General features: G+C 39.8%; 1 protein-coding gene across 1 annotated transcript in view; it reads left to right on the top strand.

Annotated features, from left to right (window-relative positions):
- LOC149008260 (phosphoinositide phospholipase C 2-like) overlaps positions 1-26,384 on the top strand; it is a 30,968-nt gene extending 4,584 nt beyond the window's left edge. The window contains exons 2-9 of the mRNA XM_089166037.1: positions 1,291-1,487; positions 12,966-13,101; positions 13,180-13,425; positions 13,509-13,747; positions 21,770-21,887; positions 22,896-23,048; positions 23,162-23,248; positions 25,483-26,384. Coding sequence (XP_089022163.1) covers positions 1,291-1,487; positions 12,966-13,101; positions 13,180-13,425; positions 13,509-13,747; positions 21,770-21,887; positions 22,896-23,048; positions 23,162-23,248; positions 25,483-25,776 — 1,470 coding nt within the window. The 3' untranslated portion in view covers positions 25,777-26,384. The remainder of the gene's footprint in view (positions 1-1,290; positions 1,488-12,965; positions 13,102-13,179; positions 13,426-13,508; positions 13,748-21,769; positions 21,888-22,895; positions 23,049-23,161; positions 23,249-25,482) is intronic.
- The last annotated feature ends 1,554 nt before the right edge of the window (positions 26,385-27,938 follow it).

Consider the following 27,938-nt stretch of genomic DNA (forward strand, 5'->3'; position numbering starts at 1 on the left):
TGAATACTTGGTTCAGTTTAGTAAAAGGGGGGAAAATTTATTCTTAAGAAAATTTGGAAGTAAAGAGTTCTCAATTTGTCCTGCAAGTTGGACCAAACCTAGTTTCAGATACCTAGGAGATGCTCGCCAAGTTTGGTTGCATTCCCATGGTTGAATCTTAATTCTTAAGATATTGTAATTTGAGATTCTAGTGTTTGGGAATTGGGGCTTGATGTTTCTAGGGTTTTGGCTAGTTAGAATGGGCTGAAACTTGGAGGGAAAGTAGATGACGATGTAGGATATGATCCTTCAAGTTGGTGCGTTCCCCTGGCTAAATTGGAAGACATGAGGTGTTTAGGTTTTAGGTTGTAGGGAGTCAGAAAGTTCAAGAAAATTAAGGAAACAAAAAATAGTGAGAGAGAAAGGAGTGGAATGGGGTATGGTGGCTGCCAAATACCTGTATGTACTAGCCTTCTCTGGAACTATGGAGGAGTTGGAGTCAGTTGGTGCAGGTTAAAATCCCCAACCAAAGTAAGGATTCTGCTTGACTTCACAGAGAACCTTTCGCTGAACACATGGAGTTCTCCTACCAAGTGTTGACAACACTATTCTCACTATGAACAGTAAAGAATCATAAATTCAGAGCACAAGGCTGAGAAAAATTCATAAAATAAGCTGGTGTCTGTTCCAATAATTGTTTTAGGGTGTTGGGGGTCTGGGCTTTAAATATGCTTACAAGAGAATTTCTATTGAAATTAGGACTTGGAATCGGACTTGCTTAAACTAGGGAATAAGACAAAGGCTAACTAGGCCCTTATAAGATACCTCTACAAGGACTATGAACACCACTCATGGGCTTTTATCCTGACTTAAAAGGCTTAAAGTTGAGCAGAATTACTAAACTGCCATTAGAATTACTAACACGGAATGACCTTGCTGACCCTCACTAAAAGTTGGACAGATTATAAACACTGGAAAAAAAATATATGGGAAAACAATAATGACTTGAAGTCTGCTGGGCAGCAGACTAGGGGTCACCTGGCTTCTAAGGGCAGGGCAGCATGTCTGAGGGCTCTAATTAGGGTATAGATCTGCATCAATGAGTCTTCCATGTGGCTATACAAGGCTGGCACCACCAAGGGATTCCTATATGGGCAGGACATCGGGAATTTTTCTTCATGTGTGTATCATATTGAGCTTTTCTCTTCTTGTTTATATCATTATAATGAATTTATTAGTCTAAATTAGTGATTTTAATTGGTGAGGAGGGTTCTATCCTTTTCATGACTGACTATATGTCTGCTCTTCCAGGTGCACCATGATATGACAGCCCCGTTATCTCATTACTTTATCTATACAGGGCATAATTCTTATTTAACTGGGAACCAACTCAGCAGTGATTGCAGTGATGTGCCTATTGTAAAGGCATTAGAAAGAGGTGTAAGAGTAATTGAACTGGATATTTGGCCAAATTCCACTGAAGATGGTGTTGATGTTCTTCATGGAAGGTATGGGGTGCTGGTCAATCCATCTGTAATTTCAGCGACGTTTCTGAGTCTAAGCTTTGAATTCTATAAAATGATTTTCCTTTCTGTTTCAGCAGTATATGTCATGCCCCCCTATTACAATGATAATCCTTTAATAATTCCGGCCACCTCCTTTTTCTCAGATTCAATTCCTTTTGGGTGAAGATGTATTCAAGACTTTTTTTGGTAAAAAAACATTTTTCCATATAAATAGTGTCTCCAAATCTTCAAAGCAAAGATAATTGCTGCCATCTCTAAATCGTGTGTAGGGTAGTTTTGTTCATGGGGCGTTAACTGCCTTGATGCATATGCTATCACCTTACCATGTTGCATAAGCACACATCCCAGCAACATCCCAATCCATTCTTCGATGCATCATTATAGATTACAAACCCTCCAGTTCCTAATGGCAAGCTTAGAATAGGGGCTGATACTAGTCTCTACTTCAACTCTTGAAAGCTTTATTCAGATGATATTTACTATTCACATTACAAATTACATTACAGTCCATATACAAAAAGAACATAGAAACCATCTCCTAAATTCATTCTCGACTGTGTATCTCCACTCCCTTCCCTTTTAACTGAGTGGGAATATCTGTAGAACGATTCATGGGTGAGTTTCACAACTCAACAAGTAACATAGACGGGAAATTCAGGAAACAATTTTGGAAAAGTACAACATGCACATAATTTCCTTTTTCTTTATATACAGATATTTACTCATACTTTTATACTCTCATTTTATTTTTATTTATTTATATATATATATTTTTAATGCTTAGGTTCACTCATATGAGGGTCACTTTCAGTCTTCACCATCAAATGATTACCTTCTCAGTATCATTTTTTACATTTACCCTCAAGGGGTCACAATCTTAGTCTCTGGGCATAAGCCTAGTGCGCTCATGAGCAACCAAAGCAAACATTTAACATTCTCCTTCACATAATTGTCTTATTTCCAGCCCTCCCATTTGGGTACTGTTAGGAAAGGGCAATTTGGGTACTCTCGATAGGAAAAGAGAGGCGGTAATTAAGTGTTTAATACCAATCGAAATTGGTTGATGCTTTCCTATATAGAATATATAAATAGTGAAGTTATTTTGAGGAGTGCTTAGGAGTTCAATACGGGCCTCCACAACAAAGTCACTACTTCCATCTTCTCCTCTCTCTCATTATTCACCTTATTCTTCCTCAAACTAACATGGTATCAGAGCGGTAGGTCCTCTTAGTCCTTTCAATTCTAAGAGTTAGTAGCACAAACAATAGATTCTATATAAGGAAAGAAAGTGTACCTGGTGTGAGAGTCGTTTCCAGAAATTAAAGGGGATCCAACACCTTACGCTGCACTTATTGGTGTTGTTTGTTTGAAGATTGATGCAGCTCCTTACGCTGCTACTATTTGGGTGTCTGTTAAAGATTGATGCAGACTGAGCTTTATTTTCAAGGAGAGAGCTGCGTGATGACCTCTTCTCAAGATCGTTGCCTAGATTGATGCTTGATTTGTGCCGGAATTTTCCATTCTCAGGTACGATAAATCTCCGATTGATGAAGAATAATTCTTTGTTGCAATTTGGGGCTGAGGAAGAGTGACCGTCGTCGTCTTCCTCACTCACGATCTGTTTAGGGCTGAGAGAATCTCGTTTTTGGGCATTTTATCAGTTTTGAAACTGGTTTTGAGTTGGTTTGCTGGTTTTGAGTTGGTTCGGTTTGCTCTATTGGTTCAAGTGGTTCAATATCTGGTGGTTAGTTTCTGGAATTAATTCTGATTCTGGAATTATTCTGGAATTAATTCTGATTCTGGGATTAATCTGTTTCTGATTTCTGATTCTGGGATAATTTGTTTTTGGTTTCTGATTTCTGATTTCTGGGATTAATCAGATTCTGATTTCTGAAACTAATATGGATCTGATTTTTGAGATTAATCTAATTTGGTTTTAATTGTGTTTGGATATGGGAGAAACTTCAAGTAAAAATACCATGACTGAGGCTCTTTTGGACAATTGTCATTGCAATTAGAGAATTTCATTATTTAATTGTTTGGCACAATGATATTATTTAAAATAATGAAAAACCTCCAAAATCCATAATGCTTTTGTCCATTAGGATGGGATTTCATTATCTTCTTTGTGGTTACTAAGTTCTAGTAAGTGGGTAAATAGTCATCCTCTTTATAACCCTCTTTTTCCTTCTTTTTCCTTGTTTCTCTTTTTACATTTTTATCTGCCCAACTTTTTCCATTTCATTTTTTTGAAAATTCCCAACCTTTTCTTCTTGCCAATGATTCTGTCTTTTTATTTTTGGCTATGGTGTTGTCCAGGCGAAATTATTTCTTCATCCTCTCATCGGTTAACTGAGAAGAAATTGGAGGGTGTATCAAATTTCCACTAGTGGAGGGCTATAGTTAGAATTGTTTTTACTGGACGGGGACAGATAGATCATTTGACTAAGACTGTACCTAAAGAGGATGATACTTGGGCAATTGTTGATGCTCGAATACTTGGGCAGATGTTTAATTCCTTGGTCGATAATATTATAGATTTGGTTACTCACTTACAAACTGTGAAGGAATTATGGGAGTATTTGAATGTGTTGTATTCTGGGTCGAATAATTTGGCTAGAATCTACGAATTTCCCAGGAATTTTATCGAGTAGATAGGAAAGGTAGAGATATTACCCAATATTTTGTAGATTTTAAAAGAATGTATGAAGAACTAAACTCTCTTCTAACTATCTCCTCTGATGTCAAAACTATGCAAAATCAAAGAGAGCAATTAGCTGTTATGGGTTTCTTGGGAGGTCTTGGAGAGGAGTTTGAGGCAGTTAGAGCACAGATTCTTGGTAGTGATCATGTACCCACGTTAGCTGACACATTTTCAAGAGTTCTTCGTGTTGCAAGGGAGAGTACCAATAACTCTACAGAAAATTCAGCTTTGGCAACAATTTCTCGAGGCACTTCTGGAGAATAGGCCCTTGGTGGACAGAATATAGGACAAACTCGAGGAAATAATATTGGAAAATATTTTAGTTCACACAACTCTGCTGACAGTACAGGACAAGTTAAGACTTGTCATCATTGTGGTCGTCCAGGACATATTCAACGATATTGTTGGAAGCTTCATGGGAAACCCCCACACATGGCGAATGCAATCATCACATCTGAATCAGCGTCTACAACTACTAAAGTTCATCCTGAGGGTAAGATTGTACAGATGACTGAGGAAGATTATATTCGTTTCACTCAGTTTCAGGCCACTCAACCACAATCTGCCACTGCCACCCTCGTTCAGACAGGTAATGCTACTGCTTGCCTTTCAACCACATCTCGCCGATGGATCATTGATTCAGGAGCTTCTAATCATATGACCAGGGCTACAGGTATATTTTCCTCTTTTGTTCCATCATCCTCTTTGGTTACACTTGCTGATGGCTCTCATATCAATGTTAAAGGAGTGAGTACAGTTTAACTCACTCCATCCATTACCCTACCCTCAGTTCTTTACGTATCTAATTTGCCTTTTAATTTATTATCTGTTCATAAATTTACTTCCACTAATAAATGTTTGGTGAAATTCTTTCCTGGATATTGTTTATTTCAGGATCTTATGAAGAAGAAGATGCTTGGTAGAGGCCGTATGTCTGGGGGGTTGTATCTATTCGAGGAGATATCCTCTACTGCTTGTTCTAGTATTTCCATCCCCCATCAAATACATTGTCGGTTGGGGCATCCCTCTTTGGAAAACCTAAAATTGGTAGATAAAAGTTTTCATTCTCTTTCTAAGTTGGACTGTGAGTCTTGTCAATTTGGAAAACTTCATCGTGTGAGTTTTTCCCCTGGTATAAATAATAGATCAAACCACCCTTTTTCTTTAGTTCATTCTGATGTGTGGGGACCCTGTCCTGTTACTTCTACTTCAGGTTACAGATACTTTGTTACATTTGTGGATGACTTTTCAAGAGTCACTTGGCTTTATTTAATGAAAAATCGTTCAGAATTATTTGACATATTTTGCAATTTTGTTATTGAAATTCGTACTCAATTTGGTGTTCCTATTCGTACTTTTCGTAGTGATAATGCCAAAGAATATTTCTCTTATCCTTTTTGTAAATTTATGGCTTCTAATGGAATTCTTCACCAATCCTCCTGTGTCGATACTCAACAAAATGGGGTTGCAGAAAGAAAAAATAGACACTTATTGGAGGTCACCCGTTCTCTTGTATTTGAGATGAAGGTTCCTAAATTCTTTTGGGCTGATGTAGTTTCAACTGCTTGTTATCTTATTAATAGGATGCCTTCGTCTGTCCTAAAAGGTGGCATTCCTCATCCTCTCTTATTTCCTTCATCTCCCTTATTTACCTTGCCTCCCCGCGTATTTGGTTGTGTATGTTACATTCGTAATCATCGCCCAGGGATCTCTAAATTTGATCCTCGTGCACTAAAGTGTATGTTTGTGGGGTACTCTCGCACTCAAAAGGGATATCGTTGTTATTCTTCCGACTTACGAAGATATTTTGTTACTGCAGATGTGTCATTTTTTGAGTCCACTCCTTTTTCTACTGAATCTCGTAGTTTATCTGACCTAAATGATGATCTATGTATTCTTCAAAGTGTGTTTCCACAGGGTACAGTTTCTTCACCTCCACCTCCGCCAGACATCACCAAAGTGTACACACGCCGTCCGAAACCACCGGCTCCCCCCTCTACACTCTACACCTACGGTCTCTACCTCTGTGCCGACTTCGTTTGCTGATCCTGCGGACGTCCCTGCCAAATCTAACCTTGATATTCCCATTGTTCTTCGGAAAGGTACTCGTTCTTGTGTTCAGTATCCCATCTCTAACTTTATTTCATATTCTACTTTATCACCTGGGTTCTCTACTGCTTTATCTACTATAGAGACTTATCCTATTCTTAAGAATGTTCTTGAAGCCTTGTCTAATCCTGGGTGGGCCAGTGCAATGAACGAAGAATTACAAGCCTTAGAAGACAATCAGACTTGGGATCTTGTGCCTTTACCCTCGGGAAAGATAGCTATTGGTTGTAGGTGGATATTCACTGTGAAAGTTAATCCTGATGGTTCTTTAGCTCGCCTGAAAGCTCGTCTCGTTGCAAAGGGTTATGCTCAAGTTTATGGTGTAGATTATGTTGATACTTTTTCACCTATTGCCAAGCTTACTTCCATCCGCATTTTAATCTCTCTTGTTGCTACCTACCAATGGCCCTTGTTTCAGTTGGATGTGAAGAATGCCTTCCTTCATGGAGATCTGCATGAGGAAGTGTATATGGAGCAACCACCTGGGTTTGTTGCTCAGGGGGAGAAGAATAAGGTTTGTCGCCTCTGCAAATCATTATATGGTCTTAAGCAATCACCTCGAGCATGGCTTGGACGATTCACTACTGTTGTAATAGAATTTGGGGTGACTCGTTATGAAAGTGATCACTCTGTATTCTTTAAAAACTTTGATGCAGGCAAAATCTTTCTTTTAGTTTATGTTGATGATATTGTCATTACAGGAGATGACACTTCAGAAATTGATAGGTTAAAGACCTATTTACAAGAGAAATTTCAGACCAAAGACTTGGGCAAGTTAAAGTATTTTCTAGGAGTTGAAGTTGCCCAATCAACAAAGGGCATCTTCTTATCTCAACGGAAGTATGTACTAGATTTGCTTTCAGAAACAGGAATGTTGGAATCAAAACCGATACACTCCCATGGATTGTAACTTAAAGTTAATGCCAGAAGATGGAACCATTCTTGATGATCCAGAGAAGTACAGAAGGCTTGAAGCTGAATTATCCTGACTGTGACTAGACCTGATATTGCCTTTCCTGTCAGTATTGTGAGTCAATTTTTGTCTGCCCCACGAACATCACACTGGGATGCAGTTATACGAATTCTGAGGTATCTTAAGAAAGCACTAGGACGCGGACTTCTTTACACTAATTATGGACATAGAAATGTTGAAGGATTCTCTGATGTTGTGTTGGATTCTATTAGGAGTCTAATAAGAGTTTGTATAGGAGTTAAATTAGAGTTTGCATTCATGTAAACTTCTATTCCTTGTAATAGTCTACTTTCCACTTTATTATAAATAAAGGGCTTGAGATCATGGATCAATAAGCCATTCTACTACAATCGTTTCTTTCAACATGGCATCAGAGCCTAAGTGCGATTAGGAAAACAAAACGAAGACCTACCTCCTTCTTCTGAATTTTTTTTCAAACCCATCGCGAACCACTTTAATTCTCTGATTTTCTTCAAAAACATCGCAGTTCTTCAAACCGGTAGCAATTTCTGATTCTTTCCAAACATCGTCGCTTCTGCGCTATCGAGAGAAAAAAAGGGGGGGGAGAAAGCGAGAAGTTCTTCGGTTCCGGAATCTGCTTGCTTCTACCGTCAGCGAGTAGTTCTTGGTAAGAAAGCAGAAGTTCTTCAGTTCTGGAATCTGCTGCTTCTACTGTCATTACTGCTACAACTGCTGCTTCCTGCGCCATCAAGAGAAAAAAGAGGAGAAAAAAAGCAGAAGAAAAGCCACTGTTTCCTGCACCTCAAACTGGTATCTATCATTCTTCAGTTTTTATACCACCAAACCAGACGGAAAGGAGAGAGAGGACGAGACCACTTCCACTGCTGTTGTCGCTCTTGTTTTTCTGCTACTTCGGAGGAGAAGCGAACAGAATCACCACTTCCGCCTGTTGCTGCTGTTTTCTGCTACTTAAGGAGAAGCGAAGCAACAGAATCTGCAATTTGTAACCATCGCCATCTCCAAGAAACCAGGTACCTTTCGTCTGAAACAAAACCCCTCTGGTTCCCTTTACACCCTTTAAATCAAACCAAAATTACACCATTTGTCAAAAAGTCTTTATATTTAAACCAAACCACATCATATTTGGACCAAACCAAAAGGAGAAAAATTGTCTTGAGTTGATTGGCTATTGCATTCTGTGACGTTTCAGTTACTTCGAAAGGGTGAAGACTGAAGAACTGCAGATAATTTTGTCAACATGACAACTATTGATGATACTATTGCTCCCACTGGATCCGAATATTTTTCCACTTTTCATTCTCTTTCGGTAAGATTTGACAGCACAAATTACTTGATCTGGTCTCGATCTGCTTATCTAACTATTGCTGGAAGAGGACTAGTTGGATACATTAGGGGCACTACTATCAAACCCACTACCGCAGGTGTTTTATAGGATAAATAGATATTAAACGACTCTCTTATTATGTCATTCCTTTTGAATTCCATGCATCCAAATATTGCCCGGGGTTACCTATTACTTGATACTGCAGCCCAAATCTGGAAGGCTACTACTGAAACATATGAACAGTTGGGGAATGATGCACAGGTTTATGAGCTTCGAAAGAAGCTTCATGAGACTACCCAAAAGGATCTAACTGTGGCCCACTATTATGCTGAGTTGCGATCTCTTTGGCAAGAGTTGGATCATTATGGGGATTATCACCCCACTAATCCAGATGATGTGGCGACATATAAGAAGTACATTGATAAGATTCGATTATATGACTTCTTGGCAGGTTTGAACGTAGAGTACGATCAGATCAGAGTGCAAGTCTTAAGTCGTTCTCCCTTTCCTACACTAGAACAGTCTTATGCTCTTCTTGTTCAGTGTGAGGAAAGTCGTCGATTAGTCATGCTTCATACTCCTATTATGGAGAAATCAGCTTTACAGTTTGTTCGCACTAAATCTGATCCGGCTAAGGAGATTGTCAAGTGTGAGCACTGTCACAAACCATATCATACCAAGGAAAATTGTTGGAAACTGCATGGGAAGCCTGCTGATTTTGAGCAAAAACGAGCACAAAGACAGGGAAAACAAAAGGCTAATCTTTCTGAGACAGTTTCCACCACACCCTCTGTAGACGTTGGTTTTTCGCAGGAGGAGTTCGCTACTCTGCGACGTATTATGCAGTCTTCTACTGCCGGTACAGCCTCGATCTCTGCTTCCTCTACTACCCCTACCAACTCCTACCTAGCTACTTCAGGATCTGGGGAAGGAGATTGGTCGTGGTAAATGGACTTTATTTGCTCGAGCCGATTGGAGGATCTACTTCTGCGTTGACTACATCTTCTAATCCGGTCCATTGGGTAATATTAGACCTTCATTAGTGGCACCGTAGGCTCGGTCAACCCCCTTTCAAATTTTGTCATTTTCTCTAAATTTGTTTTCCTGATACTTTTATCTTACCATTACAATTTCTTCCTTTCCAAGTTTCCCCATTGGAATTTCCTTTGTTATTATCTTCCCACGTGTAACGCTACACGTGAGGGGGAGATTGAAGATGTCTACAATTCAAAGCCTTTCATGTAGACTTCCTTATGTAGAATTTGATCTTTGTTACCTTTGAAAGTTTGTCCCTTACCTTCGCAATCTTCCACTTTGGAGATCTAATATTGCTATAGAACTATCTTTTTGACTGTGCAGAACTTGATCTTTGTTAACCCTGGAGATTTGCCCCTTAACTTGACATCTTCCCTTCGGAGATCTAACCTTGCAAAAGACTTGTCGTTTGACCTTTGCAGAACTTGATCTCTATTACCTTTGGAGATTGTCACTTATCTTGACAAATTTTCCCCTACCTTTGGAGATTGTCCCTTGGCAAACTTTCCCTTTAAAGATCTAACATTGCTACAAATCAAAACTTTCACTTTGGCTGTTTTACCCTAGCTATTGTTACCCCAAAAATATTTTTTTCCCTCAGATTTGTGCAGAAATTTAGTCTTCTCAACATTTGAAGATTCTACTTTTTTACTTGGGCGTTCTTCCTTGGAGACATAAAGTTGCAGTAAAGATGATGACAAATCAAATGGAAGTCTATAAGGCAGACGTAATCTATAAGTTTGAAGATCAAATTGCAGATGTTTACCTAGACAGATGTTTTATACTTTTTTGGTCAAGTTGGACATGTGTGATATCCATGCCTCAACTTGAGGGGGAGTGTTGGATTCTATTAGGAGTCTAATAAGAGTTTGTATAGGATTTAAATTAGAGTTTGCATTCATGTAAACTTCTATTCCTTGTAATAGTCTACTTTCCACTTTATTATAAATAAAGGGCTTGAGATCATGGATCAATAAGCCATTCTACTACAATCGTTTCTTTCAACATGCTGGCTAGATCACCTATTGATAGAAGATCAATTACAAGCTACTGCACATTCGTTGGAGGAAATCTTGTATCATGGAAGAGTAAGAAACAAACTGTGGTAGCAAGATCAAGCGCAGAATCTGAGTATCGTGCTATGGCACAGGTAACATGTGAGATGGTATGGATAAAACAATTACTATAGGAATTAGGAATTATTGATGACACACCAATGAAGTTATGGTGTGATAATCAAGCTGCCGTTCATATAACATCAAATCCTGTTTTTCATGAACGTACCAAGCATATTGAAGTTGATTGCCACTTTGTTTGTGAGAAGTTACTACAAGGAATAATATCCCCCAAGCATGTGAGGACTGGAGAACAACTCGCAGATTTGTTCACCAAAGCTCTAGCGAATACAAGGGTTACCTATATTTGTAACAAGCTGGGCATGAGTAATATATATGCTCCAGCTTGAGGGGGAGTGTTAGGAAAGGGCAATTTGGGAAAGGGCAGATCCATCGAGAGTTAGTGCCTTGCGCTAACTCTTGATAGGAAAAAGAGGCGGTAATTAAGTGTTTAATACCAATCGAAATTGGTTGATGCTTTCCTATATAGAATAGACTTGTAAATTAGCCTATAAATAGTGAAGTTATTTTGAGGAGTGCTTATGAGTTCAATACGAGCCTTCACAACAAAGTCGCTACTTCCATCTTCTCCTCTCTCTCATTATTCACCTTATTCTTCCTCAAACTAACAGGTACCAAGTACCAGGCTCATGGAAGTATTGCACAACAACAAATTTTTCACATTCCTCATTTCCTTTAATCATAGTTTTCACCATACTATTTCATTCCATTCCTATGAAGGTAATGCACTTGAATCTTAAATTAAACAATACTTGTTTAAGATGAAAATAGACATATGCCAATCCCACTCATATGGAAGTGTTTCATTACAAAAATATTCAAATGCAATAGTATATGTTTATATTAAACATAAACAAATACCCATTTCCATTCATGTAAAGATGGTTCACTAAAAACAAATCAAGTTCAACAATACTTGTTTATATTGAACATATACACATGCCTTAACCCATCCAAAGGGTCCTCTAAAGTAATCAAGTATGATTATTTGAGAAAAGAATTGCATCAACCATCTCACACAAATTTATAACCATAATCTCATATAATTTGTCATTCACTAGATAAAAGAAAATATAAAAAAATGACAAGCGTCTAACATGTTAACAAATCATTCTCTATCTTGGAATCTTGGTTAGTCATACAACTTCTCTTAATTTTATTATGACTATGCAACTTACCTGAGATAATAGAATTCAGCAAAGCACACTTTCAGTCTTTCTACCGATCCTTCTCTCTTGGAAGGTGGGTTGAAAATGTAAAGCTGAAACATTAGATGCCATCACTAAGAAATGATATATTGGTGGTAAATGTTGTTATTTTTATGCTTCCGTTTATTCTTTTAATACTGACAAGTTGGAAGGTATTGAGGTTCCTTGTCACATGCTCCCCTTGATTAGGTGTTGTGGGCCCCACTTGGCCCTTATAATATGGGGGCATGACAGTATATCTTCCTTTGACACTGTTATTCCTCAGAATGACAATGTTTTTTATCCCTTTTAACTGTTTACATCATCTTGAGATCCTCTTTTTGGAGATATTATTATCTCAAATATATTCGATACCTAATTCCTTGTACTCAGGCCTGCAGAAGATGACTGATATATAATGAGAAGAGTTCCCCAAACAGCCATTAAATACAGGCAGATTAAAAAAAAGTATTAAGTTTTACAATTGATTCCTGATGTTGCTCAAGTGTGCTGTGCTTTGCGAATTTATAGACCATAAGTTTGTTCTGAATGATCTTTGAGATATCCTTAGGTCATCCTACTTAATTTTTTCCTGCCACTTTTTTGGGCTGAGCTTATTTATTTATTATTGGCAGTAAATAATGAATATTATTAGCCAAAAAGAAACACGGAACTAGACCTTCCAAGATGGAATATGCCTGTATGAGTGTTCTATGCAACATTATGTTGTCAGATGGTAAACAAAGTTAACCAGAATTTAGAAAGGGTTGCAATGCATTTGTCAACTATTATGGCACTACTTTTTCTTTTGTGGATAAATTAAATTGTCCCGCCGTTTAAAAAATTTCTCATGCTGCTTTGATTAATTACTGCTCCAGAGATCTCATCTAAATGCAGTTTGACAGTCTGTCTTTTGCAAATTTCCAGTTAGTTTATCAATCTCAAGCATTTTTATTGTTCTCTCGTTCTTCCTATTTAAAATGATAGTTTGTTTTCTGTAACATATATAGGACTCTGACAACCCCTGTAGAACTCATCAAATGCTTGAGGTCTATCAAGGAGCATGCTTTTTCTGCGTCATCGTATCCTGTTGTAATAACTCTAGAAGATCACCTTACCCCAAATCTTCAAGCTAAAGTAGCTGAGGCAAGTTGTTGTTTTCACTGTGTATCATGGTCACATGCTGGTTTCAATTACTATAATATGGATTCAATTTCTCTGTAGATGGTCAATAAAACATTTGGGGGGCTGCTTTACACACCAGGGCATGAAGGCTTAAGGGAATTTCCTTCTCCAGCATCGCTGATGAAACGTCTTGTTATTTCAACTAAACCACCCAAAGAATACCTTGAAGTCAAGATTGCTAAGGAAAAAGAAGGCAAATCACAGAAGGGGAAGGATTCAGCTGATGATGATACTTGGGGGAAGGAAGTTGCAGACCCAAAGCAGGAAGCTGAAGATTCTGATAAGGTACTTGTAGAAATCGACTTTGTTTTACAACTACCTGATTCAGTCAAAGGGCTTCTTCTTGATTATCCACCTGCATTTGCCAGCAAGATGATACATCTGAGGAAGAAGACCATCCAAAAGAAGAAGATCTCGATGATGAAGAGCGAAAAACTCAGCAGTCTGCTACACCCGAGTATAGGCATTTAATTGCTATTCATGCAGGAAAAGTGAAGGGTGGACTCAGTGACTGGTTACGGGTGGATCCAAATAATGTTAGACGTCTTAGCTTGAGTGAACAGGAACTTGAAAAGGCGATCGTTACTCATGGAACTGAGATTGTCAGGTATATTCTGCATTACACGTTTTCAGTAGGATCTCATGTGTATGCTAATGTGCACCTGTGTGAAATTCCCGTATAACTCATGCAACTATGATTGCTAGGGAATGCCAATTTTCATTTTGATCTTGCCTGTCTATTCATGTTCTTGCTATGCAGCATGACCTGCATGGTGGCATTTTGAACGGTTTACACTCCAATTGTTGAACTTTCTATGGATATTGTGAGACATCTAGCGGATATTCAATTTTTCCTTGGGTGTAATGGTATTAAATAGTTTATGTGATGTGAATACATTCCATACATGGGGGTTATGTATGTAATTTCTTGTAATATAACCAAGTTTAGTCAATGTAGGGGAGAAATTTAATACTGTCCCCAAGGCACTGTATGCACATTTTTTTCTTCTTCTTTCGATCCTTTTAACTTGCAGCACTCATTTGTGAATTGTGAGGCGACCTGTAGCTTGGATTTCCTTTGTGCCTCTTTTTTGGGACCCTAGTAGAGTAAAGGGCTCCGATGAAGGCTTTCATGATGTCTTCTCTCATCAAAAGGAAGACTTAAGGGTGAAACTGTGAAGATAGATTGAAGAGCAAAGAACACTAAGAGTTCTACCTTATAAGATGATCTTTTTCTGGAAACCTAGTATTCTTTTTATTTTTTGCCTCTCTTTCATTTGAAATATTACCTTTGATGCACCCGAGTGCGGCTTATTAGGGAGTTGACCTATTTGAGTTCTACACAATGGGATGAACTTACACCTTAGAAGGTGCATTTCTGTGAGTAGCAGGGATAAGTTGCTTGCCAGACCCATCTGATTTGGGTATCCAGCCAGTTTTCCTAGTGTGTTGCTTATCATGTTAGAGAAGCTTTTTTCTGTGGTGGTGAATGGTGCCAATCCCAGCCTTATTTCATCTGAGATTCCCAATGCTTAAATATTTGTGGCAAAAGACTTAATAGGTGCATAGAGTTGACTATTAGAAGCCATTTCTCCTCGTAGCTACAAAGAGCATGATAAGATTCCTCTAATTCACCTTCCATTCACCTCTCTAAGCCCAATCCTCATGGGCCTTCTCTCTTGGTTCTGTTTGGACTACCTAAAACCCACAATCATCCTATGTCAAAGCCTATTCTACCATACAAGCCCACCACCACCAACTTAAAATCCAAAACCGCCCCTACCAAGCCCACCACCATCATTTTACATTCCCAAACCCCTCCAGCCAACCCATCACTGTCCCACTGCCCTCATTACAGCGACCGTTTGGCCCGCCACTACCTCTTCTCTCCCAAACCCTCTGTCTCAGCAAACCCTTCCCGTTACCTCTGAACTAGACCAGCTCTTCACTCCCTTGAAAAACCATTATATCACCGAGCCTTCTTCTAAATTCCAATTCCTCTATAGATCCCAACCTCTTTGAAACACCTTCTCCCCTTAACTCCACCCTTTGTGAGAATCCCACTTTCAACCCCTTTTCCATTAATGACATTGGTACCCCTTCTTGCTTTACCACTAGCAGCGACTTTGATGCCCTCTCCCCATATGACCTATATGTCTGAGTTATTTATCTGGAATGTCATGGGCCTTACTTCCCTGGCAAAGCAAGCTGAGGTTAAAAATACAATCAAGACATCAAAAGTCTCTTTTTGTGCCCTTCTCGAAACCCATGTCCAAATAGAGAATGCCCATCGGATTGCCTAGTCTATTGCCCTTTCTTGGTCTTTCATTTCGAATCACCCGTTTCTCCCAATGGTCGTATTTGGATTCTTTGGGACCCCTCGAGATTCCAAATCTCTCTCCTTAGATCCTCTCCCCATCTCGTGCATCACAACATCCATATCAATAACTCCCCTCCTTTCCTTCTCTCAATCATTTATGGTTTCAATCGTGCCGCTGAGCGCACCCCCCTTTGGGAGGATATCCGCTCTATCTCCTCCTCCGACTTCGGATCTCCCTTGGGGTATTGGTGGGAAGTGGGGACTTTAACATCATCCGGTTTTCTTATGAGCGTGTTGGAGGCTCCACTCCGGATCTTGCCGTGATTGGAGATTTTAATGCCTGCTTAGATGATTCCGGTATCTTTGACCTCTGCTGGTCTGGCCATCCCCTTACTTGGCATAATCGTCGAACTGGAGCTGTTAGAATTGCCTCAAAGCTAGACCGCTTCCTCTTGAATGCTCCTTGGCTCTCTTCCTTCCCTGCCTCCAATGCTACTTTCTCTAACTCCAATCTCTCTGATCGTTCCCTTTGTTTTGTCCACCTTTCTCCCCTAGTCTTTTTCTGCCCTAAGCCTTTCAAATTCTTTGATATGTGGACTTCGAACTTCCTTCATTCCTACAGTCAAAGAAGCTTGGTCAAAGCCTGTCCATTGTTACTCTCTAATTGCCTTTGCCTGCAGGCTTCGCAACATTAAGGAAGCTCTCTGTTCTTGGAACTCGTCCACTTTCGGCAATATTTCCTCCTGCCGATCAAATCTTCAACAGGTCCAGTCTCTTCTCCAAGATGATCCCACCAATCCCTCTCTTGCTAAAAATGAAAAGACCCTTTCCTCTGAGCTTTATTCCCTCCCTGCCACTGAAGAAAGCTTTCTCCGCCAGAAAGCTAGAATCAAGTGGCTCGAGCTCAGGGACTCCAATTCAACATATTTTCTTGGTCCCTCAAAGCTCGAAATAACTTCAATTGCATTCCTTCCCTCCTCACTAGTAGTGGCTCTTGGATTTCCGACCTTGCTAGCATCAAGGCGGAGGTAGTTTCCTTCTTTTCTAATCTTCTTGCTCCGGCTTCCCTTCCTTCCCGCACCCCTCTCCCTCCCAACCTCATCAACAAATTCGTTGATCCTTCCACCGCCTCTTCTCTCTGTGCCATCCCCAACTTCGAAGGAGATCCTCCTTGCCATTCGGTCCCATAAGCCCAATAAGGCCCCAAGACCTGATGGCTTCAGTATGGGTTTCTTCCTTGCCTCCTGGGATTTCATTGAGAATGATCATGTTTAGGCCGTCTGCAGCTTCTTTTTCAACCCTTCTCAGCTTTCCTCCATCAATTAAACCTTTCTTTGCCTCATCATCAAGAAGCAAGGGGCCTCCTCTCTTTGATTTTTTCCTTATTTCCCTTTGTAACCTCCTCTACAAATTCATCTCTAAGGTCCTAGCGAATAGGCTCAAAACGGCTTTAATCCGCTTTCATCTCAGGGCATAATATAGTGGATCACATCCTTTTGTACGTGAAAATTGTCCATGGGTTTGATTGATCCGCCCACTCCCCGGCAGCTCTTCTAAAAGTAGATCTTCACAAAGCTTTTAACTCCATTCGCTGGGATTTCATGTCCTCTCCTCTATGGGCTTCTCTCCCCCTTTCATTCACTGGATTGAGATTTGTATCTCTTCGCCCCGCTTCTCCATCATCACCAACTGCTCACTTGCGGGCTTCTTCTCTTCCAGTGTTGGCATTTGCCAAGGCCGTCCCTTTTGCCCTACCTCTTTTTTTTAGCTTTAGAGGTCCTCTCCTGCATCTTCCAATCCAAAGCTGACCAACTTCTCATCTCTCCCATACCCAAGTGCAAAACCATCAACCTTACCCACCTCGCTTTCGCCGATAATCTTATGATCTTCTCCAAAGCGGATCACCAATCCATCTCCTCCATTCTCTTAGCCCTCTCGCTCTTTGAATCCTTCTCTAGCCTCCGGGTCAACCTTGATAAATCCACTGTCTTTCTCTCTGGTGTCCCCAATTAGCTTTGAACCTCCCTTCTTCAGCTCTCAAGCTTTAAACCTGGCTCCTTCCCCGTTGTCTACCTTGGCCTACCCCTTGTTCCCGGTAGACTTACCCGCCATCACTGCCTCCCTATGCTTGATCATATTTGCAAGAAACTCCAACTCTGGAAGGGCAAGCTTCTGTCCTTCGCTAGTAGAGTGGTTCTCATTCACTCTGTGCTTCAATCTTCGTATTTCTTCTAGTGTGGAATCTTCTCCATCTCCAAATCTACCATCGATGCTATGGAATCCTTATTTTGTGCCTTTCTTTGGAAAGGGAAGCCTCTCGATTTCTCCACCTTGTCAGTTGGTCAACTATTTGAAGCCCAACTTCTGAAGGAGGCCTGGGAATCCGCCGAATCACTAATGTCAACCTAGTCTGCCTCCTTAAACTCATTTGGAAAATCGCCTCAAAGCATGACTCTATTTGAGTTAATTGGGTTTATTCCTACCTGCTCCGAGCTGATTCCTTTTGGACTGTTCGTATGCCCTCTAATCCTTCATGGGTCTGGAGGAAAATCCTCTTACTACGACCCTGAGCTCTCTTTGCTATTTTTACCTTCATCTCCTCCGACTCTTCCATCTCATTTTGGCTCGATCCGTGGCACCCGATGGGCATTCTCTACAACCACTGTGGCCCCTGAATTGTTTATGACTCCCGTATCCCCAAAAACACCCCCTTGTCAGCCTTCATCACAAATTGTTCTTGGAACCCTTCCATCCTTACACTTCGCACACAAGTTTGGGATTCCCTCGCCCCTCTCGCTAGCTCCTCTCATGATCTCACTGTTTGGCTCCTATCTGCCACCAAAACCTTCTCCACCCTCTCAGTCTGGAATCTCCTTCGCTCCCATAACGCCAAACCCCCCTAGGTCCCCTTGGTCTGGTTCAAAGGTTTCATCCCTCGCCATTCCCTTACCCTTTGGAGAGCTCTCAACCATGCCCTTCCCACCCAATCCTTTCTTATTAGCCGCCATATCCCAGTAAACCCCAATTGCATCCTATGTTGGAACGGTCCGGAGAACCTTGAGCACCTTTTCTTCTCTTGCCCCTTCTCCAGATCTATCTGGAGAAAAGCCCTAGTTTCCATCTGGCCCCGTTCAAGGTGTTCCTTTGGGTTTGCTTGTGATTGGTCTTGGATTGTAAAATTTTTTCAAGCTCTTCCATTTGTGATCGGATTGGTAAGCTAGTTTTCTGTGCCTCCATTCATCATCTATAGTGGGAGCGCAATCTTCGGAGATGGACATCCAAATCTCGCTCTTCAGACATGATTTGGAATGCATCTATTTTGATGTTTCTTCTAGATTGTTAGCTTATCCCCATCCCCCTGTTGATGATACCCTAAGGAACAGATTCATTGTTGTCTCCTAGGGTCTTAGCTCTTCCTCTTAAAGACCTTGTTCTCTTGTTTTCTGTTCTTTTAATATAATTATTCATTCACCCCCCCCCCCCCCAAAAAAAAAAAAAAAAAAGAGAATCCTCTAATTGGTGGTAGGCAATAGAGATCAGCGATGAAAAGTGAAATTTTCCATGGTGGTTTGGAAGAGCAGGTGTATATGCGTCCCCTCACTGGGCTTCAAGGCTATGTTCGGACGCCAAGGAGGGAAAAAGATATAAAGAAACTAGAAGTCTTACTTAACCCAACAGTTTAAGACAGCATGTTGGACCCATGAAATATTTCTCGAGGAATTGTGAAATGACAAGGTCACAAAATGGACTAACAGTATAACCATCTGTCAATGAATATTTGTGTTGGATCTGTTGAAGAAACATGAATGTTGGGCTGTAAACCAATGAATTCACCTATCACCCAAACCACATTTTGAGTGAAGACTGTGGACCTCCCTCAATCGATGTTAGGAAGTACCAGAGGTTAAGGAGAAAGCTGATCCATCTCTAAGTTGTGCAGATATCGCTTATGCTGTTGGGTGGCGAGCAATTTATGCATGCTCTGAAGAGTAGGCATTTGGATATTTTTTATTGCATTCTCAGGCACCTTCTTTCTTTCTTTTGCATGAATTACTATATAATCGTCAGGTACTTTAATACCTTATAATAGGTTTATTATACATCCACCACAACTGATGGAGTATTGAAGGCTGTACTGTGGGTGGGCTCTATTTCTAGCAGAAGTTTTCGGTGGTATCCTGATCACATGGAGGAGCCCAAAAAAAAGAAAAAAACCTGTTGTAGCTAAATCAAGTGCAAGGGCAGAATATAGAGCTGTGGCTCATGGACCATGTGAACTCCTATGATTGAGAATGTTGTTGAATAGTTGGGGGTTCATATTGATAGACTTATGTTGCCTTATTGATAACAAGGCTGCTACAAGTGCAGCTCATTATCCCATGCAACACCACTTGACAAAGTACATAGAGGTGGATTGACATTTTGTAAGGAAGAAAATTGCCTTTGGCTACATCTATACTCCTTTTGAGAAGACAAGTGACCAATTAATTAATGTGTTTGCTAAAGGGATCATCTCTCACCAGTTTAATAGCCTTTTGTGCAGGCTGAGGACTATGATTCCAGTTCCTGCTTGAGGGGATGTGCTAGAGTTCATCTAATAAGGTTACTTTGTTATCATCTTATAATCTGTTTTCCTTACCTCCTTAGGCCCGTCCTCCCATTCCCCCCCCCCCAAAAAAAAAAAAAAAAAAAAAAAAAAGAAAAGAAAAAGAAGGGCTGCCCGTGCACCAAAGGGAGGCTTGTGTCAGGCCCTTTGTGAGGGTGGGGGCATGGGTTGACAGCATGCTTGGGCGGAGAGGATCTGGATCCCCCTAGGCTACCTTATGTTAGCATGGTGAGTATATATTTAATTTCTCATAACATAAGCAAGTCAATATATAGAGAAATTGATTCTCACCCTAGGCATTTTACACATGTTTCTTCCTCTTATCCTGTCATCTCCTATCTCGTTATTTTCTCTTAAATTGTTTCCTTCTATTCCTTCATTTAATGGCTGGTGCTATACAAGTCCCAAGGAGGCTAGAACATGTAATTCCAAATAGCCCCAAACTAATAGAAAAAACTAATAGCAGATTTTTCTAATTTCTAATAACCCACAAAGTTAATAGTAGATCCTTCTTAATAGCCCTTATATATTTGCACTTATCATAGATGATTTAACTAGAGACATTCAAGATGAATTGGTGTATGCTTTTTGCTAATGATATTGTTCCATATATTCAATGACATAAGTAGGGTCAATGCCAAGTTAGAGACGTGGAGAACAATTTTGGAGTCAAAAGGCTTTGAAGCGAGTATAATAGAGGTAGAATGTTTAGTGTATAACCTTGGTCATGCTTGGACAGATATTGAGGTGTTGAAAATTGGTGAGAAAGAGAATTCAAAAAGAGAATCTACAGAAAAATATCATCAGAAAAAAGCAAGTATAAGAAAGAGAATTCAGAAAGCGATATTTTAGTTACTCTCGGCTCAGTCATAAGTTGATATAGAAGATGATATTTTCCCAGAGAGTTAAAGTAGGATGGATGATGTGGAGAGATACATCTAGGGTTTTGTGTGGTTGATGCATTCCCTTAAAACTCAGATGAAAATTTCATGCAACCATTGTACAACCTGCTAATGATGTATGAAAATTTCATGCAACCATTACACAGCGTCATATAGATAACTCAATATTAGCGGAAATGAAGATGTTGAGTGGGAAAACTAGGAAGGATAAAGTAAAGAACGATTATATTATGGCTGGCTTGGGAGTAGCTCCAATAAATGGTAAGCTATGAGAAAGTTGTTTGAGATGGCTCAGCCATGTTCTACGGAGGCTTATAAAGGTCCCCATATGGAGTAGTGATGTAATTGGGATTGAAGGAATTAAAAGAGCTAAGGGCAGACATAAGATAACAGTGCTGAAAAAAAATTGCATTGCTTAGGCTTTGTTTCCGGTTTGGCCTCGAATAGATCTGATTGGAAGGAAGGGATCCATGTAGACAACCCCATTTTGTTGGGATAAGGCTTGTGTTGTTGTTATAATATTAATAATATTATCTTCTATTAGAGTGCTTGCATCTGTCAATAATTACAACCATCCAATGTGGAGAATGTATGGCCTTGGAAATCTTCTAGTTTGGCATCACTTTCTCTCCTTGTCCTGCTATATAGCACTATATGACCTACCCCTATGAGTTTTTCATGGTGGGTTTTCTACTGTGTGTGTTTTAATGTGAATCATGTTTAACTGCTTTAACTGCAGTTTCATTACTCACTGTTGAATGTTTGTTGAACTTAAGTATTGCAATGACTGGCCTGTTCTAGGTTCACTCAGAGGAATTTGCTGAGAGTATACCCAAAGGGTACACGTGTTACTTCGTCAAATTATAATCCTCTGATTGCTTGGATGCATGGAGCTCAAATGGTTGCTTTTAACATGCAGGTTATATTTCCTCCTCCCCTAATTTTGGACTAGATTTTTTTCTTTCTTGGTTGGGTATCCTGGCATGCTATGTTATTAGTTGTTGTTTGATAAGTGTTATATGTTGTGGGATGGCTATATGTGCAAAAGGAGTTCCATGTGATATTGCGCAATTCCTTTTCATCATTTCATGGTCTTCCAGTCCCTTCACATTTATCTAATTATATTAAAATAGGATGGATTTTCTACTAAAACATTTGTTTAGTCAGTGATTGATCATGTCTCTACTCTTTAGGTTTATGATAATCAATCAGTGATCTGATATACAACTACAGCATCTGGGTATTATGGGACCTTGCAATTATAAATTAGACTGCATGCTTGATATTTCCAAAATTACCATGAGGTTGGGCAGGATGCTACTTGATAGCATTAGGGGTCTAATTGTTTTATAACAATAATGGCTGAATTGCAAGTCCTATTATGATGGCATGCTACATGTTTGATATTGGGGTTTCTGGGAAGAAGCTTTCTACTGCAGCTGAATCATTAATTCCAGTTCTTTTGGACTACTGGGCTCTATTGTCATGAGTGAAAGAAAAGGGCAAAATCCTGCCTCTCTAATAAGATTACTGGTATTAAAAGCCTAATACTCTCTAGTATCAGCGCACTTTGGAATAGTTGCTGCATGGTACTTGACACTTGATATGAAGATTCCACTGTCTGCTTATTCAGGTAATATAGGTTATCAGAATGACTTCTTAAAAAATGAGCATTTACCCATTATAGCACCAGTTATATTGGACAATCATCAATATCATGTCAACTCTTCTCTTTGCCCCTTGGGCAGCTAATTTCGGCATCCCCCCTCCCCCCGGGAACCAAAAAAAGAAGAAGAAAAGTATTCTCAATTGAAATGAGAGATCTTGGTCAGTGCTGCATCCTTACCTCCCATTGGTTTCTGCCTGGTGAAATGATGAGTATTAATTTGCGTTGCTTGATTATGAATGTGAGGTTTTTTGTTCACAGGGATATGGCAGGTCACTCTGGTTGATGCATGGAATGTTCAGGGCAAATGGGGGTTGTGGCTATGTAAAAAAGCCAGATTTTCTATTAACAGCTGGTCCAAATAATGAGGTATTTGATCCTAAAGCCACGTTACCAGTTAAGAAAACCTTGAAGGTGAGTCAGACTTAATTGGATTTTTGACTTAGTATTCTTCATTCTTCCTCACCTAACTGATCTGATGTGAGTATTAGGCTGAGTTGTTTGTTGATTTTGTTGTTGCTGAACAGGTAAAAGTTTATATGGGGGACGGCTGGTATTTGGATTTTCGTCACACTCATTTTGACATATACTCCCCTCCTGACTTTTATGCCAGGGTAAGATGAAAATTTTATGTTTTTTTTTTTTTTGGATGATGAAAATTTTATGTTGGTTAGAAGCTTAAGTTTATGTTTAATGGATCTTTATGTCTGTTCGTTTCAATGAGTTGTTTTTGTTTATTCCAAAGCTCCATACTCTCCCCAGTTGCATGTGTGCTCCACTTATTTATTAATTTTTTGACATTGTTCACATTTTTACTGTTTTTTTGCTGCCCAAAACTTTGGATTGTCTAGTGTGTGTGTGTATATATATATATATATATATTTTTTTTGGGGGGGGGGGGGGGGGGGTTCTTCTTAAACTCTGATTCCATGTTTAATGTATGTTAATAAATTGTTGTTAGTACCCTAGGCCTTTGGCTTCTCTGATGGCTGAAATCTGTGCTGGTAAAATGATTTAATGGCATATTCATTCAGCATAGTGATACATCCAGCCGCAAAGAGGGCCCAAGCCAACCCCTGAACCAGGGCCCAACTAAGAGGGGCAGAATCCATCCAAGGGGTAGATTGGTCATTTCCTACCCTGGATTGAGTATGAATGGTGACAAAGTCTAGTCTAATCAGTTAAGTTTTATTTCTTAATTTGGAGTCTTAAGTGGTTGAACAATTGTGGTATTTGTTTGTTTCCTTTTTGGTTTGAAATTCTAGATTTGCAAGTCTTGTTGGTTTAAATTAGGAAAGAGTTATTTCCTTTTAAGGAGTCCTATTTGAGTTCTTAGGAAAGAGTTATTTCCTTTTAAGAGTCTTATTTGAGTTTGGGGGGGGCGGGGCCGCGCCTGCCGGGCCGGCGGGCGGGCCCCGGGCGGCCCGCCGAGTCCTGTGCCGCCCCTTTGTTGGGGGCTTTTGTTGTTGTTGTTGTTGTTGTATTTGAGTTTGTTTCAAATTAGGAAAGAGTATTTCAGTCTACTTAGAGTTGGGTGGCTATAAATAGCGTAAGTCTTTTATGTATTTGGCAGTCTTGATTATTGAATAAACTTGAGTTTGAGAATTTGGCTTGTAGAAGTCGTGGGATCCTGAGGGACACCCTGCGGCTGGGTATTTGTGATCTATACTTCAACTTCAAGGTTCTCTTCACAGCTTCTTGCATTACAATCACAGAATTCTGCTCGGCCTTCATGATAAGTAAGACACCCCAACCACAACCCTAACCTCCTCTCTCTCTCTGTGTCTGCAGCCTTCTCAGTGCTTCCCCCTCAGTTTCAGATCTTGTAAGCACCCCCATCCCCATAGCAAATCATCCCTGCCCCTCCCACTCACCTTCCTCCTAGTTTTAGCAAGCTTCCTCTCATTTTCTTCTTCCCCACACCTCTCAGTCCTAACCTGAGTAGGAACTCCCAATTCCCAGCCCTAAACACCCCATTTTCACCTTCATTGGAATCACAGGCACCCCTAGTCTTCATTCCTAACTTCAGTTTTCCCAAGAGCAGCCTTATTTTCTGAGTTTGAAAATTCCTGGACTTCTTCATGAGAAGGTGCAGAAATTTTCAGAAAATTCTGACACTTCCAATTCCCATCCCTTTCTTCTTAGTTCAGTTCTGGATTACAGAAAACCAACAAGAGCACCTTGAAGCCACATAACCAGTAGCCCTGGTCCTAATATCGACCCTAGCCCAAACCCTAAATTTACCCTAAGAACCCTAATTAGTTGCTGTAACCCTATTTTAAGGTCCCGGAAGCTAACCCTAAACCTGGGTTGCATCACATGGTCCATGAGTGCAACTGCTAACTGGAAACATATTTTGCCTATTGAAGAAAGGGACATCAGAGCACTTAAGACTATATCCATTTGAAATTTGTTTAAAGTTGAGATGAGAGAAGATTCACTTGTTTTTTGTATTTTGGTAGATAAGTTATACAGATAAGCCCAGTGTTTGATCTGTATCATCCGGGGTATCTTTTCCAAATTAACGTGGATCAGAAGTCTCCACCAACCACTTCATAATACTCTTTCAGAAAACCTTATTTATTTAATTTTTTTTTTTTTGGGGGGGGGGGGGGGGGTTTGTTTCACTCAGTTTGTTGCTTAGAAAATGTTACTCCTTGTTATGCCAATACAATGGTGGCTTCACCAAGCATATGTACTACTGTCATCAGTGCACAGGACTGCTGGATATACACTTCTATTTTGAAAATCTGCCATACTGCTTAACTTGTGAAGCTATACGCAGTTTTACTAAAACCAAAAAGAAGCTCTACATAAGAAATTTATAAGGCTCATCATCTGCCTGCAGGTTGGAATTGCTGGGGTCGGGGCTGATACAACAATGAAGAAGACTAAGACAATCGAGGATGACTGGACACCAACTTGGGATGAGGAGTTTGAATTCCCTCTGACCGTGCCAGAGCTGGCTTTGCTACGGATTGAAGTGCATGAATATGACATGTCTGAGAAAGATGACTTTGGGGGCCAAACATGTTTACCAGTGTCAGAGTTGAGGACAGGGATTCGAGCAGTCCCTCTTTGCACCCGCAAAGGAGAGCAGTACAAAAATGTAAAGCTTCTTATGCGCTTTGAGTTTGTTTGAGACATCCGATGTTTTCAAAGGTTGTGTGTTCTCGTTTGGTAATTTCACGGCCATGGTATGTTGTGTATGTAAGCTTTCTTTATTTTTTGTGGATGGGTATGTTGTGTATGTATTGTATATTCATTATGAAGCTGCTTGTCTGCATCAGTATGATGTGTTGTGTATTGCAAAAGGGCTTTTGTTTTTCATTTTTCACCTTTTGGTGTATCTTATATCTATATTGAGTGCAGTCTGTGTTCACATTAGTGCTTTGCTTTGGAATTTGTTTTATCTTTGTTTTATTGTAGGGTTTTGGGGATTTTTGGGTGGATTTTTGTCTTTTTTTAGGGGGTTGGTTCTTGGTTGTTTGGCTGCGTTTCTGTAGTAGGAAATTAGGAATCTCACACTTTTTAAGTTACACACAAGCAAGCAGGACATCAATAACAACAGGAGACCCGAATGGAAAGTGAATGTGGCCCAGATGATTTGAAAGGAAGCTCCACTGGACAGGGACTGAGCCCATTCATATACATGAAACCCAGATTAAGATGGCACCTGCAAATCTAATTTCAAAAGCAAGATTACATGTAGTTCTAAGTTTAATCCTGAAGATTCTTCAAACTACTTCTGCATTTCTCTTTTGCTCCCTCTTTTGTATCTTTTTGGTGAATTCGGAGTGATGGCTGTCAATGCAATATGTATCGCAATCTCTTTTGTAGCAAATGCTTCAGTATCTACAGTGTTACTGATACCTTAATGGTTGCTGTGCAACCTGTGCTACCTTCACAACTTCTTATTAATTCTATTATCAGATTGGAATAATCTAATATGGGATAGGTCTCCATTAACAGAACTAGTAACTTTCAAAATTCTCTCTGAAATTTTTCACTTTCAGAATCATCCAACACAGAAAAGTTGATATCTTATTCTTTTTAATCTACATCTTCAATTTCATTCTGATGTTGACGGTCTTCTTATTTCTTTTTCATCTTCTTTGGCTTCTCAACACCTAGCCCAAGCTTCATTTGGACAAAAATTCCAACTAAAGAAGGCACTCCAAGAGCATGCACATCATACTTAAATATAGAGGACAAAGTGGTGAGAGAACCCCATGAATGAGAGTGAGGGATGCATCGATGAGTTTTCATGCGGGCTTGAAACTCAAATTTGCGCTACTGAGCCATTAATGCTACAAATTTCAGCAACTCCTAATGAGTTCATGACATGATTTGATGGAAAACCTAATGAGAGGGAGATGATGTTAGAGTTGTATCTTCAACACATCAATCCCAACATCCAATTCTGCTTCTCATTAATGGGTTTCTGGTAGAGGGAGAGAAAAGTTACAGGAGGGTTTGCATGTGGTGAGCAGAGTACCAGCAGGGATCGAACCCACGACCTTGAAACCAAGCCAATGCTTTGGTTGTTCTTCTTATAGGCTGGGCTTGTCTTTGAAACTCCTACATCTCCTGCTCAAGGTATTTTGAAATTCTATAGATTATAGACCATTTGAAATTTTGTATACATCAAACCTCAATGGTGGTTGAAAAACTATTTTTCATTTTCAACTTGATACAGTCATCCATTGCAGGATTTGGAAACTGCTATTGATGTTTTATCTTGATCAAGTTGGTGGGTTTTGAATACCAGCATCATGCTAGGTCTTTGTTCTTGTTCTTTTTGAATGGTATCACTCTTTTTAGAAAATGGACATGGCAAGTTCTAGCATATTGACATCTATTAGATCATTTTAAAAGCAAGTCTCATGTAAAGCTTCTCCAGTGGAGGCCATTGACATCATCATACTTTTCCATGCTTAACATTATTCAGTTGGAACTTATTTTCTTTATAGAATGATCTAGCCTACTTTATTCTTTCTGGTCCCTTGGAAAAAAAGTTGAATAGCTAGCATATGGGACTTCATGGCCTTGTCTGTCGACTTGGTCTATTTGTTGGGACAACCCCATCCTTTTGGAAATGATTTTTTTAGGCTTTGATAGTTTTATTTTCTTGTCTACTTGTAGATATCTAATTCTGGAGGTGAATGTGTTTCTTTTTGCTCCAGATGTTCACAGTAGAGTCAGTCATCTCTGTGGGGAATTTGGGTTGAAAGAGAATCCCTAGAGGTCCTTGTCTGATGTAAGGTGTGATCTTTGTGGTCAAGTCTTTGATTTGGTCACACT

Source organism: Hakea prostrata, chromosome 8 (genome assembly GCF_041222555.1).
Source record: "Hakea prostrata isolate BN-2017 chromosome 8, UWA_Hpros_2, whole genome shotgun sequence".
Taxonomy (NCBI): Eukaryota; Viridiplantae; Streptophyta; class Magnoliopsida; order Proteales; family Proteaceae; genus Hakea; species Hakea prostrata.